Source organism: Poromitra crassiceps, assembly GCF_964638095.1.
Source record: "Poromitra crassiceps genome assembly, chromosome: 1".
Taxonomy (NCBI): Eukaryota; Metazoa; Chordata; class Actinopteri; order Beryciformes; family Melamphaidae; genus Poromitra; species Poromitra crassiceps.
The window spans coordinates 5898170-5914946 of NC_139623.1; the positions used below are offsets into that span (position 1 = coordinate 5898170).

Consider the following 16777-nt stretch of genomic DNA (forward strand, 5'->3'; position numbering starts at 1 on the left):
TAAAACTCTGATCTACTGACCAAGTGGGCCAGTTGGGGAGAACATGTTACATTGAACACTGCAGATATTGATGTTCACTCCAAACGCTGGTGTACTGCACATGCACGACCCAGCAGGTAGAAATGCTGTAAAGGAAATCCTAGAGGAAACACTGGAGCACAAGTGTTGTCTTAATTAATGATTTTGAGGTGCTTTGTTTGAAAGTACTTGTGGAGAATCGCCAAAGAAATCTGTCAGCTCAGCATCAGATGACGTTTTATTCCATTTTCTTCCAAAAACATTAATCTCTGCTTTTCAAATAAAAACCAAAATTTCATAACTGCTGCAAACCCATTGTTGATGATAATTCTATCACTTTGATGTACAAAAAATAAGAAATTGAAGGTATCCCTGCTAACCAGACTTGTTCATGGGCACTACTATGTATCATGCCCGCAACAACAATGAACAGTTTGCAGATGGCTGCTAATGTGTGTAGTTAATGTAGTATACTATACACAGTACTGAGGGTATACTGAGCTCACATGATGAGTGGGCCTGCTATGTACATACATGGACCAAGACTGAAGGGTGGAGTATGAAACTGCATGGCCATCAGGCACCTTGCACTGGCTGAACAACATGGAAATAAGATGTCTTCACTGCTAACATGTCTGGTTTCCAGCAGCCAGATTTCACCAAAAGCTAGTCAGTGATGACTAGAGTGCCTAGGACGTTTTGAAAAATCCTTAGTTTTACTTGGTCAAACCAAGCGATTCAGCTATATTCCGAATCAGGAGAGACCATAGAACATTTCACTGGGACCAAAAAAACTTTTTATTTTTTTAAATTCCTCTGCCTGCGATAGCCGTAGGCATGTGGGGTTGGCCGTCCTTACATCCACCCCATGCTCATTAATGTAATGTCTCAGGAACGCCTTCACATTTGGCTCAAGCTTTGGACTCAAGGATGAAGTGAGTGATTAGGATTTGGTGGTCAAGGTTCCAGGTCACTGTGACTTCACGACCACCTGTTCATGTGATATCTCAGGAACGCCTTGAGGGAAGTGGTGGGAGGGGGTGGTGCTAAGTAAGGGGGCAGGCCTAGAGGAAAGGCGCTAGAGATAGGACGGTTGTAGAGTCAGGGTTCAATTGGGGGGGGGGGGGGGTGCGTGGCTAGGGGGCATGTGGGAGGGGGTGGGGCTAGGGGAAAGGGGTCCTAGCTAGTGATAGGAAGGTCGTAGAGAGTCGGGGTTCAAGGGGTGGGTAGGGGAGTGGCTACAATGCCTAAAGTACCATAAGGCTGAATGTCCACATCGCTGCGCCGTGGGTTTCAAGGAATTTGTACTTGTATGAGTCATGGACAGACATGGATGTAGACTTGACTTGTTGGTGGTATCAATTATTTATCATTATTTCTCTTTTTTTGTCTGAGTGAAATGTTATATGGTCTCCCCAGATTCTGAATTTAGCTGAATCGCTTGGTTTGACCAAGTACAACTTTTTCTATAAGGATTTTTTAAATGAACAGGGAATGAAATCTCTTGAGGTCCCATTCACATGCCGGACCCGAAAGAGGGGGTCTGTTGAGTAGGGAGCCTTTATGGATAATTGTCTTTGGAGTCTTGCGTAAAGACAAGTCCAAGACTACAAAGACCCCATGGCTTGAATAATACAGTGCAACTTAAACCCTCGCCTCTCATCTCCTTAATTTCCTGAACAGTTAGACTACAGATGAAAGCATAAGGTGCGCTGAGTATATACACTAGAGCAACTTCTAAACATGAAGTCTGGAGCATGTCCGGGTAGCCAGAGCAGGATATTTTCCTGTTTTACCTGTCTAGACATGACATGACATAGCTGTTTCTTTGTGTAGAAACAGCTGGAAATGGTCAATTCCAGGGGGGGGGGGGAGAGAGAAACGATTCAACTTTTACTTGTTTACTCATTTGGCTCTCTTCCAAATAATCCAGCCACATAAAACTACGTCCATTCATGAAATTATTAAATAGCACTGGGACATTAATGGTGTGTAAAGTGCCATTTAACCACCCGCCCACTCAGACATACATGATCCGGAACATGAGTGCCGGTGTTAAACAACAGCCGCTTTGCCAACGATGCGGATCCTGTACTAGGGTCTCAGATGGTCATGATCCACACTCGCAGGAGTGCGCATAAGACGGCTAATTGTTTCTAAACATGCAGGCCGACCGGCTAGCAGCTGGTTATAATCCAGATTTCACTGCATGTTTAGAAGGGGCTTAGGAGTCAGATTCAGGGGTGACAAATATCTAGAAAAAAAATCCCAAACTAAACTCGTACCACTGTTCCTTCAGGATTTGTAGTTGTCATAGACTGCTCCATAGTTGATTGCTCTATTGCTGACAAAAAGTGTGTTATTGTAAGTCGCTTTGGATAAAAGCGTCTGCCAAATGACGTAATGTAATGAAATGTAGAAATCCTTTCTTTTTTATGTACCTTGTAACTTGCCTCGCAAAAGTTGAGGTGAAGCTGATTTTAAAAGAAAAAACTATTCAGCTTTAGGTTTCCCCAACGTACTCCCAACAAGAAGACTGAGAAAGTAGTCTCAGGATGCTTTTAGGAAAGCTAAACCCAGATTAACTATTATAACCTTCTCGTTTCGTGATAGTTTTTCTATCATGTCCACCGTCGAGGAAATTATACTATTTATTGTACTTTCATGTTTTATGTCTTGAGTGTGTGCTGTAGTTGTAGTTGCCACTTTCTGTGTTGGTGGTCAGCTTAATTCATATCAATCTAAAATCAAATGTCTTTCAATTAGTCTTTTTAAGTTTCCGGCTCTCCGGCATTTACCACTTTTGACAGCCATTCTGATAAGCCAGATCTACAAGGGCAGTAGCACAAAGGAGATGGAGGATTTTGGGAATGCCTTTTTCCTTTCTATGTCTATGGCACAATGTTTTTCGTTTCTGGTTCAAATCGACAAATTCGATTTTCATTCAGATGATGATTTTTATATTCCAAGTTTTGATTTTCATTTAGAAGTGTGTTAGTGTGTGCTAAAATCATATGAAAATGAATATAAGTAAACAGTAATATTTGATTTACAATTATGATAAAAAAAAAGCTTAATAAATTGTTACAAGGGAGGTTTGCAGCAGTGATACTCAACTGGCGGCCCGCGGGCGATGGAATTGCAATTTTTTTTTTTTTTTTTTTTTACAGTGAACCTGAACGCAACATGCAAGATACCCGCTGAATAAGTGTCCAAATGTTCATGTCATTCTGGCCAATACTCCACTTCTGTTATAGCATTTCAGTCTGGAATATGGAATATCTTTCAATAATCTATGATTTAGCTGCTAAATTGTCAAATACCGCCGTCTGCTCGCTACCCAGGCACTTATGTATGTACTTAACCTAACTAACTATCCGGTGTGCACTACATTGTCAGACTAAACTCCGGCTGACACCCCAAAAACCTACAATCCGCTACAGAAAAATGTATATTGATTGTTTATTAACTGGCCCCTGGCCTTCTATCATTTCACGAAAGTGGCCCCTGGGCAAAGCAAGTTGAGTATCCCTGGTTTACAGGATGACGATTTGTTTCTTTATTATAATGTATGTTGCATTGATTATTTTCCAATGTTTGTTACTCATGGTTTGGCAGTTCTTTCTGGAAAGTTGAGAAAAGTTAGATATTTTATTTTTATTGTTTAAGTTTAGTTGCTTAAGCAATGGCACAATGTCTTATCCAAACAAGTTGGCTGAACATAGGCAAAATACAGTGGTTTCTCTGCTCAATGTATGAGTCTCAAGACCCTCTTGAGATGATGTAATGCCAGCCCACCAGACTGTCCATCTCCTCTGTAGATCTGGTTGTCAATTGACCAAATTTACTATGGCAACACACGTTTGTGACATTGACCAATACCACGCAGCACGATGCAACCACACAACACAACACACAGCCCTTCAAAATAAAAGCACAACGTTAAAAATAAAAGCTCAGAACTCTTCGCCCAGAACCTTTCAAATAAAACCACAGAACTTTCCAAATAAAACCCCAGATATTCAAAATAAAGCCCAGGTAGAGGTTAGATTCTCTAAATGCAGCCAATGGGATGGACTGAGCTCAGACGGAACGGGCTTGGGTCGAGCTTGTTTTTTTGGGTCCGATCTATAGCGGAAAACATACTTGTGCGTCAAAGCCCTCACCAAATGCGCCGAAGGGTGCGCTGCAGCTGGCAAGCCTGTCGGAGCAGCTGGCGTGCAGCTCCTCGAAAATGTGACTCGGCGCAAACGGCGCAAGTATAATGTAGATGGGGAGATAACAGGACAGAGGGAAAGCTATTACCAAGTATATGCACTACATTCTCTCTTTGGGCTAACTTCTAGTCATTGAAATCCTAGTGAAATCACACAATTCACTCATTTTGCTGGGGACTCCCCTGCGACCCCTCGTCAAGCTTACGTTCAAGTATACAGGACTAGCTGCCACCAGCAAGGCTCCAAGTCGAGGCTGACACACAACTATGTTTTCCACTTAAGGCTGTAAGCCCAGGACCTTTCAAATAAAAGCCCAGAACCTTTCAAATAAAAGCCCAAACCTTTTAAAATAAAAGCTTAACTCTTTGAAATAAAAGACCAAACCTTCAAAGTAAAAGCCTAGAACTTTAAAAAATAAAAGCCCAGGACCTTCAAAATAAAAGCTCGGAACATTCAAAATAAAAGCCCAGAACCTTCTAAATAAAAGACCAAAACACACACAATGTTCAAAATAAAAGCCCAAAACACACAGACCTCCAAAATAAAAGCCCAAAACACACACACCTTCAAAATAAAAGCCCAAAAACCACACAGACGTAATACACAACGATGCCTGGTTGTTGTGTGCGCGTTATATCTGGAGGCCCACCAAGACTGAAAGTGGACTCTACTGTGGTGATTTTCTGGTGACAACTACAGCACACACTCAAGCCATAAAACATGAAAGTACAACAAATAGTATCATTTCCCCGACATCCGCTTCATAGAGTTTTCACGTTAAGGTTAATGAAAAGTGTAGGCTTCTAACTAAACATACCCATCTGTACAATGTTTGAACAGGGGTGAAAAATGCTGTTCCTGATCTATGACACCTGTCTCATGTACACTTATCTAGTAGCAGTTTTTTAGAAATTGTCTAAAAACGAAGGTCATCTTTGTGTATTTACCTAAAATGCAACATGGATGGTATCAGTGCTAATAAGCTGCTGGCAATCTAAGCCTATATTCAGGAAACCAGTCCGTAGTCGGGGTGAATGACAGGGGGTACGATACAGTCTAATTGATGGAAACAGACAGGACAAGACTGGGCAAACACATGTTTCACACCACACAATGTGGACACCAGATCAAACATGTATTACAGTACTTTGACGTTCAATCACAGCCTCCCAAGATGCTGCTGGCAGAGTACGAAAAAGGAGCAAGCATTCAAACACGTATTGAAAATAGCAACGCTTTTAATAAAGAGAGCGGTTTTACAAGACTGCAATGTCTAGCTAGCTAGGTGATGACTGGCATTGACATCCATGATGTTTTACAAAGATGCAGTTGTGACAACTGGGTTTGAAGTTTGATGGGGGACTTGCAAGTTGCATTTCTGCATGCGAGGCAGCCTTCAAACAGTTTACAGAGCCTGCATCTTGTCAAACAGTTGATTATGAATGTCATGGACGTTCATGTCAAAGAGGTAAGTAAAAAATCTCATGGAGAAATTTCCTTAACATTTTCCAAACACACCGGTAAGTGAGAGTTCACACAATGGTCATGCGTTTACCGGGCACACAAGCCAATAAAAAGACGACACTTAATCATGCAAAAGGAGACAGTTTCTTTGTCTCTAAAAAAGAAAGGAAAAAAAGGAAAAAAAAATCCTTTTGAGTTCTGATATCATCCATCCGTAGTAGTGACCTTGAATAAGAAGAAGCTGCGCTTTGATGATGACTTTGGTGCAAAAAAATGTTCCTGTTTCGAAGAGGACAGACCCTGTCCTGTCCACTCCCTCGATGAAGACACTCTTGGTATAGACCAGTTGTGATAGTTTACCCATGACCACCCCCCCCCCTCCTCAAGATGTGACAAACATCAACCCCCACCCACCCCCCCCTCCCTTGATGATGACACCTTCAAAATACAACCATTCAAACACAGATACAGCAATAAACATTGTCCCACGTAGAGTACAGTTGTTACCTGTTTCCAACGGCACTACTGCCACAAAAGTACTGCCACAGTGATCGCGGTAACGGTTGGTTTTGTTTCTATTTGCACTCACTACTAGAAGGTTCCATGTGGGTCACAATTGCTCAACAGTTGAGCGGGCGAAACTGAGCGCGCAATATTTCTAGTCTTATCATCACCCTATGAACCCTACTGAACTAGCAGTCAAACAGAAGCACTTAGTGCTGCCACCGCGGCAGCAATAGTGCCCCTGGAAACAGACATCTGTACGTCGTCCAATGGGGCTTCGACCACTTTACAGAGACTCTTGAGAGAGCACGTCTAAAAACACATGAGCGTTACCTATATACAGAGGACACAGCAAACTGTAACAGTCAGAGGTTGGCCTAGGATGGACAGAGCTGGCTTGTGCGCGTGAGGTGCCATAATGAAAAGAGCATTCAGCTGACAGAGAAAGACAGACCACTGGAACAAGGGGGGTGAATGAAGGAGAATGCTACGATTTTCCAAAGAACATGTCCAAAATGTCGGCTGGCCACGTATTTAGATTTTCATTCAAAGGTGAGACGTCGTCAGAAAAGCTCTGCCTGCTTAGTGATCAAGGTTTTCTAACACTGGTAGTGGAGTCATAGCTGCAGTTACCTATAGGGAGATTGGTTTTGGAGTAGCCAGTAGTTAACAGTTCAGGGGAGAATCATTGACATGTGTTACAGCCGCATTTCTCTGAGATTTGTTAGGAATCGTCCGCGTGTGCAGCTCCAGGTGTCTGGAGAGGTTGGCTTTAGACTCACTTTAGATTCCAGGCCGTCCGACGCTTCGGGGGCTTCACTGTACGTTGTTTTCAGCAGATGAATGATCCTAGAGCCATCTTAAAGTGATGTCATGTAGCATGAGACATGCTTACAATAACAGCTCATTGCTAAGTTAGTACACGCTACCAGCTCGACCTTTGACCTCTAACCACGGTAAGTACACAGGGAAACTCTGCCGCTTCTCCAAGGAACAGGACCCTGTTTATCTGGATGGGAAGGCATGTGCACACAAACATACAGTACATACAGTACAGGTACATAGAACAGACACGATCAATAGAAAACAACTTCCAACCGATTATTGCCCCTTTCGACTGTACATCCCAGCAATGATTTGAATGTTTTGTGCAGCAGAGCGTCGTCCCCTCTTTGAAGGTTTGTGCTATATAATGACCGTGTGTCTGTGGCTCTTGCTTATTATCGTTGAATCTACCAGGAATCTCACATCAAGATTTAACTACACCCAAACCCAAATGTTTGTTGAAATTCTGACACCTCATCAGAAAAAAAGAGGCTCCTGAACTGGCCTTCTCTTATTGGCTGGTCTTTGCGACGGGTGATGTCACACAGGGCACAGAGATGAGCCAATAGCAGGTCAGTTCAGTGCACTACTACGTTTCACCATTAGGTGTCAGAATTCACTACAGATTTAGGTGGAGTGAAGTTGTGAACGTCTCCCTGTCTCTGTCCTCATCAGTCCGTATGTTGTCAGTGGGCATTATGAGGGTTTCAGATCAACAGACATTAGCCCCAGTTACTTTACTATGATCTCCTTGTTTCTGATCTTTACCTTTTCAGTGGCATGTTGTCCATCAATATTAACACTACCATCAACAGACTCCTCTCCACTTTAGAAAGTCACTCAACTCCTCTGAGTGGACATGGAACATCTGCTGCTACAATGACCCTTAGCTAGTGTTTGTGTCCTTCACAGATGTGTCAAAGTAAAGGGCTTCACGAGAGACTCATTTTGTACAGGCCAATCAATGCTCAGGAGAAGGAGTACACACCACCACACAGGCGGCAGTAAGCACAAGGACTGTTTCTGATTGGCCAGACTGAGAATCACTTCCTTATGGACATCTAATCACCTCTGTCTGGCTCTCAGTGCATTGTTTACCACTTTTAGAGCAGTAAAGGGTATATAACGGAACAGGAGTTAGTTACAAAACAAAAAAGTGAATTCTGTACAGAATCCAGACACGGACTCACAAAAATTACAAGACTACTATACAGCAGGGACAGCTTCTAAACAGCAGGGACAGCTTCTAAACAGCAGGGACAGCTTCTAAACAGCAGGGACAGCTTCTAAACAGCAGGGACAGCTTCTAAACAGCAGGGACAGCTTCTAAACAGCAGGGACAGCTTCTAAACAGTCTACAGATGAGTGAAAAAGACAGTTGTGAGATTGCGTGAAGTTGCACAGCTGTAGAGGAGGGGAAAAAGGACACACACAGTATAACATGTCCCCAAGTAGCAAAGTTGGTGTATGAGGTTTGTTTACATCCACATGTGATGCCTGGGTCTGGATCAGTCACTCCAGTGCAGTAACTCATTGGTACCTGGCAACACAGTAATGGCATCAGGTACCTGACATCTAGACATGGGAATGCAAAAGAAAAATGCATACGTACGTACCCGACATAGTTAAGCCCACCTACACATGCGCGCACACAAATTAAAATCTTTCCAAGTCATATTCAGGATGCGAAGTTGGCAATAAAGAACAACAATGGAACTCGTAAAAGACTCAAACCGTAATGTTGCCACAGCACGCTGAAATGTAGAAAAAGGGACACTCGCGCACGCATACACACCTATCCATGTTGCTTCTGACATCAGGTGATGGATGACACACAAGCAGGAACTGATTTGGACGAGATGCTAAAATCACCTACACGTACATACGCCCATGGCAAAGTTCACATTGAGTAAAGTGCGTGCAAACGATCCAATCAGAGAAAGAGATGCGTGTCCTCCAGGTATGAGTCAGTTGCGGGGAGGGAAGTGGGTAAGTTAAGGGGAGAATTTCTTTTCCCCTTTTATCTACAGGATATCAGGATCGGGGAGTCAGGAAAGGGTCGCGAAGCTTCCATACTTGGGGACAGCTGTCAGTCATCGTAGCGTCATCACAAGCCATAATCATGGATTTAAACGGACAGCACACTACCCATTCAGAAATAGCAAATCAAATGGAGGATGAGTGGGATTCGATATGGGCCTCTGGTGTCCCAGCTTTACAGGATAGGAGACAGAGATGTGGGTAGCCACGCGGGGAGAGGTGAGTGAGGAGAGTAGAAGGTGAGGTGACAAGCAAACAGACTTCAGCGATTCATCTCTGGTCCTCTCTCTGTCATCGTCCTGCACTGGATTTGGCTCTGGATTGGTTTGCTTCCACTTTCTCCCCCCCTTTCTCTTCATCTCTTTCTCTTGCCCTCTCAGCTTTGCTGCCATGGTAACAGCGTCATCCCTACATGAAGTGCATCTGTGGAGGACAGTAGAATGGAGAGTAATTTAGTTGAACAAAACACCTCATCAAGTGCTCAGGCATCTATTGACGAGCACATTAACTGCTGCAGTGCTTGCAAAACCGCTTCCTGGGAGGATTTAAAGGAACACAGTAGTAGTGCAGTCGTAGTGATGCATCCCTTCTGCTAGTTGGCTTAAAGGAAAGCTTTGCCGATTTCCAACTGGCTTTGTATTATTAGAATCTCAGTAATATATGCAGATAGACAGTGTTTACCCTTGTGTATGTTTTCTGCATCAAGAAATGAGTCTGCCTGCAGAAACACCGCCCCCACCAGCTGGTCTGACTCAATGCTCGTTAAGGCTCTCAATGCAATTCTCTGTGGATGTGCACATACAGAAAAAATAATACAAAACAATCTGAACAACCGGCCAACATAACAGATGTTCATTTCCCTGTCCAGAATGATGCATTTTGCGTCATTCTGGACATTCTAACACGAAAGCGCCTCTAAACTGCGGAGATCTCGGCACAGGAAAACCTGAAGATAAGGTAAAGGCTGCCAATCTGCATATATTACCAACATTATAATTATAACAACGCGGGTTGAAACGCTCTTCTGCACACTCGTGCAATCACCACATTATGAAATAATAATGTACAATTACGAGACCTAGCTTCCGGTTTTGTCAGTAGTTCTGCCTATGTATTTGCTTCAAAAATGACAATGTCTCGTCATTTTTGCATTATTTCATAACGCAGTCAGTAAGCTAAGCTAGGATTGGTATAATATACCTGTTGAATTAAACATATCTCACTACTATAATAAAGCAAGGGGTTCTGCGCGGCACAGGGCCCACAATTGCTCAACAACTGCCAGTTGCTCAGCGAGGCACAATAGAAATGAGCATGCAATATTTCTAGTTGCTATACTCAGAGCAAAATATAAACAAGACAAACACATTCCATAGTAATTACACCTCAAATTAGGTCAACAAACACTTTGATGCGTCAACTCGGACAAACCGGAGCTCTGAAATGATACCCGAGCAACCATTACATTTTTTGCAAGTCGGAGCTGGTTTTTCCCAGAGTTCTGAGCCGTCTTGAATGCGGTATTACTATCAGGGAATATGGCAAATAGGCAAAGCTCCCAAAATGTTGACATGTTCCTTTAAAGAAGCAGAATTGCTCAGTTAGAAATTAAATTAGGCTAATCTTGATGTGTTGAGTAATTGGTCAAAGCACACTTGATTGTTTGTTCTCATGGATGTCTTGTTGCCATGCCAACTGATTTATCATTATGAACTGCACTTGGGAAGATTAGATTAGATTTTTACTATTAAATTAAAGTTATTTGGCTAACTAATACTGCCACAGCTCACTGACCTCTAGTTATCAAACCATAGAAACAGCTATGAAAGAATATATTTATTATTCACGCATGATTTTTTAGGTGTATGTAAATCATAAAGACAAACATGGAAATATGTGTGAATTAAAGGGAAAACCTACCCTACACTTAAATGTTAGAAATCATCAGTGTATGGTGCAGTGCAGGAGTGATGTGTGTAAGCATTGTAATTTACTTTTTTTTTGACCACTTTCCTTCAACCTGCTTCTATGTCAGTTAGTGATTTCCTACATTTCCTAGAATTACTTGCAACAGCCCCCAGAGAAGACGTGTGGGTGGAAAAGGCAATGAGAAAAGGTGTGAATATTACTCAAAACACACCATGTCTTGAGGCTAGTGTAGGCCAAATTCAGACACAATCCGTTGAGACGTATAGACGGTTTTCACCAGAGCGCAACCCCACAGCACTTCCTTTTTCTCAGCATTCGGCAAACTGCAGAAATATTCACTCGACATTGTTACTTTTGTTTTTGCCGCTCAGCTGTATAGACTGTTTTCACGGAATGGTCAGTCCTGCACTTGAATGTTTTTTTTTCTTTTATGTCCATAGCAAACACTGCAACAGGAAGTGAACGGGGGTTCAATTTAGAATGTTTTTGTTGTCAAGTTAAAACCGTCTATAGTCCGGCTGAAGTCCGTCGGGGTGGGCGGATCTCACTTCACCCCCCCCCTCTCCCTCCCCCTTTCCTGCCTTCTCCCCGAGTCCCCTTCAAAACCAGCATGTGTGCGAGTGAACCAGGAAAAGACCAGTGCTGAGGCAGGCAGGCTTTCATTGACAAACTAACCGGAGGATTTTGATTGTAAAGAGAACAGATATACTAGCCTGATATTCAGACTGAATTGTCAACTCGTAAACTCGTTTCCTCTTCTGGAGCCAGGCTACAGATGTAGAGGATATAGCCGCGATTTTTTGAGAGAGAAGAGAAGAGGAAAACAGCAGAGCTATGTGCGTGTGTGGAGCGTCTAGATTGGCCAGCGGAGTGTGACGTAGGGCTGCATCCCCCAGAAGTTGGATCGCCGCGAGCTCTCTCGCCGTACAACTTCTGCGTGTTTTTCACGCATACCTCTGCGCCGCCCACTGCCGGAGCCTGATGGACTACCACCATTGACTATGAATGGAGCACGGGGGGGGGGGGGGGGGGCATTGCGAGCGCCTGATCCTGTGTGAACTCAGCCCGCGCGCAGAGAAACTGCTCTCTCTGCCCCTTCTTTCTCCCTGTGTGTGAATGTTGAACATTGGTGTAAAATGGTCAGTCTAAAGCAGTGATGCTCAAAAGCTGTTTTCACACATACAGACAGGGAAATTACCTGTAAATCAAGACTGGATATTTCCCGGAATTTCCCTTCACACCTGAGGGATCACATGTGTAACAACAGCAGCGAAAGTACGTGTATTTGAGGGGGGGGGGGGGGGGCACTGCAGAGCGGGTGGGGAGTGACGTGTGCACTTGGATGGGGAATCGTCCTTATTTTATCCCTATCATATCAATCGTGGTCATTAGGGACAGTTCGTCAATAAAATCATAGGCAATGCAAGGCGGGCATCATGCATGTGACAAAATTAGGCAAAGCACACAAACTGCTCGACTTGCACTATAAGCTGAAATATAAAATTAGGATCAAAGCCTTTCACACTTTTGGATTAAACAAGATCCCGTTGTGTATAGGCTGAGGACCAGGGCCCGGTTGCACAAAGCACCTTAAGTTAAGATTTTCCTTAAAGTCGGAGTTAAGGTTTCCTTAAAATAAAGTCTGTTGCACAAAACAACCTTAAGTCTTCTCCTCAAGGTCTCCTTAACATTTTTGCTCAAGTATTTAAGGTTTGCTCCTTATCTTGCTCTTAATACTTAAGAAGCTCCTTAACTGTTGCACAAAAGACCTTAGCAACCAAAGTAAGGAAAAAAAACTAAGGTACCTCTGGCTCTACCTTAACCGCAACATGGCTGAGTTTATGGCGATACATGAAGAAAATGAACGCATCCCGAGAAGAGTGTTCCGAGACCGGGAGAACCCAATAGATACACTTAATGATGAGCAATTGATTTTACATTATAGATTTGACCGTCAGTCCATTTATAATTTGTCCGAGCGTCTCGAGTTGGACCACCCAAACTTCGTGAATTAATTTTCATTGTTATTTCCTCCCACATTCGCTGTTTTCTGCTGGCTGTAATCAGTGGATCAAATTTACTTTTTAGTATCAGTTTTGTCCTATTGTATTCCTCCAATAGCATTGTCTTTTCCTCCTCTGACCAGTTTGGTTTTCTTTTCTTTTGTTCTGCTGCCATTGCCTTGTTTGTTTGTTGTTGTTCTGTTCAAGGCGATATCACAAGTAGACGGAGGCGCGCGGACAATATACAGTCTATCTATGGCGAGACCCGCGGAGAAAACGCACCCGTCACGGTCTCCATGGAAACAGTAGAATTTTACTGCCGTAAAATCTCTTCCAGTACAGTAAATTCCTCAGCGTTTTCCTTAACTAAGGAAACCTTTTAAGGATGTCTGTGCAACACCCTTAAGTATATTCCTCAGCTGAGGAGAAATCAAACCTTAAGTGTCATACTTAAGGAGCAAACTTAAGGTGCTTTGTGCAACCGGGCCCAGCATTTTATGGTTAAAACATCTTCACATGCAGCGTTTTGGTGACTGGTTTATGCGTGGATTATTCAATAGGCTATTATTACAGTATTATATGATTCATCATCATCATCATCATTATCCTATTACAATTTTTTTGCATGATTGCCGTCAGACAATTTAACGTTATAGGCTACCATAAGTTGCATGGCATTGACTGCACGCGCACGCACACACACACACGACACGAGGGAGACGAGATGAGAGCAGGATCATGCAGTTCTGCGTGAAGGATTAGATTAATGATCGATACTCACATTTCTCAAACAAATTATTATATCAACCATGTCGGTTATAGTGTAAAAAAATATTCAGAAAAAGCTTAGACAATTTTCAGGACGATCAGCTGTTACTGGGAAACGAATCTACCAAAAGTGCATCACTCATGGAGCACAACCTCCTTCAGCAGCGCATGAGGTATGCCTGCTGGCAGGGAAAACATATAGGCCTACCGCACGCGAGTCTAATTGATTATTTGAGTTAATAATAATAATTAATTAATTAATTATTAATTAATAATAATGTAGTGTGATAATAAAGTAATCTACTTTACTTTTCATTCAAAAATATATATAAACATATGCCTTGTGTTATTTCAGGATAGCAGTGTGGATAAAGAGGAGGATTAGTGTAGACAGAAGAGTTCAATTAACATATTCTGCCCGTTTTTCCAATAGGCTACTGTTTCATATTAATTTTGGATGATTTAACATTGGCTGTAAGGTAATTTAACTGTTGCACGCTGCGCCGTGCAGCAGGCATGGGGAGGAGGACGTAGGGCAGAGGAGACGAGAAGATCATTTCGCCAGTTTGCTCTGATGTGCGCGAATGATTAGATGATGCACGCTGGAACGTTAAGCAACGTGTGTAGGCTACACCTCGCCCATGAGAGAACGACCGGCAAATGACTTGACACATTTCACACTTGAGTTGCTCTGCCAGCATACCGGTCCTCCTGTCACTACCGAGGAGGTAGTAAAAGATCAGCGATCGCGGGGGCGCGCTTGTGCCGAAAAACAATTTTCACACATGAAAGGCATAGACCACTTTCTGGTAATGTCCCGGTATAAAGCGCATGTGTGAAAATGGCTATAGTGGGGTCTGGGGACCCCCAGCGGTCCTTGAGGGGATCCCAGGAGATCCGCAGCAAAAAAACATCTAAAAGCAGAAATCTTATCGGATGGGGGTCTGTGGCCTAATTTGTGTCCGTTTAGGAGTCCTTGCGGTGAAAGAGTTTGAGAACCTGACTGGTCTAAAGAAATGCTCTTTGAGAAACTGACAAAACTGTCTTCAGTTAGATGCAGCCCCTAACCCCCCACGGGTACACCTTCAACTGACTCAAATTGTGTCACAATGATACCATTGTCTGGATTTAAAGGCACAGTCAACTTAGTGCGTCAACTTCTGACCGACTGGAATAGTTCTACAGTATAGTGAATTAGAAGTAAAATAATCTCTAAACAATTGGTCAAATTACTTGTCATGCACAAAGTAAATGTCCTAACGGATTTGCCAAACTATATAGTTTACAGCAGGGGTTCCAAAAGGTTTTCATCTTGGGACCCAAACTCACAAAAAACATAGGTAATGAGTTGCCATGACGACCAGTTGGTGAGACCCACCCCCCCCCCCCCCCCCCCCCCACGCATCTGTGACCCAAACTAACACTGGCTTACAGTATTAACTCTGTGTGGAGTGGTTAAAAATGAGTTTTGACCTCAGCCTAAGTGAATCTAAACTTCACACTTCCACTACTCTACAGTAACTGAAACATGTTCTGCTATCAAATGCTATTGTAGGTGCAGGGAACATCTCAACATGACACCATGTGGGCTGTGTTTGGCCACTAAGCTGTGGGAATAAGACAAATACACCACTAAACAACATGCACCCATAAATGCAAGGTCACTCACTAATGCCTATGATGAAACCATGGATTTTCCCTTGAGGTGTGTGTGTGTGTGTGTGTGTGTGTGAGTGAGAGACCTGTGTTCCCGGGATGTGTCCGAAGGGGTTGGTGTGTCTTAGGACAGGCTGGTTGTACATGACAGGCTGGGGGGCCATCATAGGAACTCCTCCCATCTGATGGCTCATCTGAGGAGGGAGCTGAGGCGGACAGAGAGAGGTGAGTGCAGGTGTCGAGCGAGGAGAAGGTGGAGGACAAGATATAAACAATCTGTCAGACTTCTGTCAGTTCAGACACGTGTGGGTGTGACGTGTGAGGAGAGAAATGTGCTCCTTACCATTCCATACACAGGCACTTGGGGTGTCGTCATAGGAAAAGCCACTGGTGCTGGAGCCTGTAGGAAGGAAGAGAGGGACACCACAGGCGTTAACATACGTTTCTGACTTTCTGACCAGGCAACAAAGTCCAAACACTCATCACAATCTTCATTTTAAAGACACTGAGATTAAATGTCTTTTCTGCTCATTTTCACTATACACCTAATTGACAAGTTGTGCACAAATGTTATGTCTGCATCTCATGGTTGTTGGGAGACACCTATTGTAGTGGGAACTACAACGTCAGCCGTTTTGAGTACTTTGTCAGGTGTTTCTGTCTGTGGACAGGTTTTGTTATAGTGTCAAAGTAAGTTGTGATCTAAGTAAAGGGTCCCCGACTCCCCCCACACGTTACGCCCTGGACCACAAGTCGACTCCCCCCACACACGTTACGCCCTGGACCACAAGTCGACTCCCCCCCACACATGTTACGCCCTGGACCACAAGTCGACTCGCCCCACATACGTTACGCCCTGGACCACAAGTCGACTCCCCCCCACACGTTACGCCCTGGACCACAAGTCGACTCCCCCCCACACACGTTACGCCCTGGACTACAAGTCGACTCCCCCCCACACATGTTACGCCCTGGACCACAAGTCGACTCCCCCCCACACATGTTACGCCCTGGACCACAAGTCGACTCCCCCCCCACACACGTTACGCCCTGGACCACAAGTCGACTCCCCCCCACACACGTTACGCCCTGGACCACAAGTCGACTCCCCCCACACACGTTACGCCCTGGACCACAAGTCGACTCCCCCCCACACACGTTACGCCCTGGACCACAAGTCGACTCCCTCCCACACATGTTACGCCCTGGACCACAAGTCGACTCCCCCCCACACACATTACGCCCTGGACCACAAGTCGACTCCCCCCACACACGTTACGCCCTGGACCACAAGTCGACTCCCCCCCCACACGTTACGCCCTGGACCACAAGTCGCAGCTGGTGTGATCCCAT

At 44.0% G+C, this 16777-nt stretch overlaps 1 protein-coding gene across 1 annotated transcript in view; it reads right to left on the bottom strand.

Annotated features, from left to right (window-relative positions):
• The window catches only part of LOC310786666 (phosphatidylinositol-binding clathrin assembly protein-like), a gene marked incomplete at both ends in the record, with an annotated part of 81136 nt that overhangs the window by 3862 nt on the left and 60497 nt on the right, over positions 1-16777 (bottom strand). Inside the window, 2 exons of the mRNA XM_083647925.1 lie at positions 15511-15630; positions 15768-15824. Of these exons, the coding sequence (XP_083504051.1) occupies positions 15511-15630; positions 15768-15824 (177 nt within the window). The remainder of the gene's footprint in view (positions 1-15510; positions 15631-15767; positions 15825-16777) is intronic.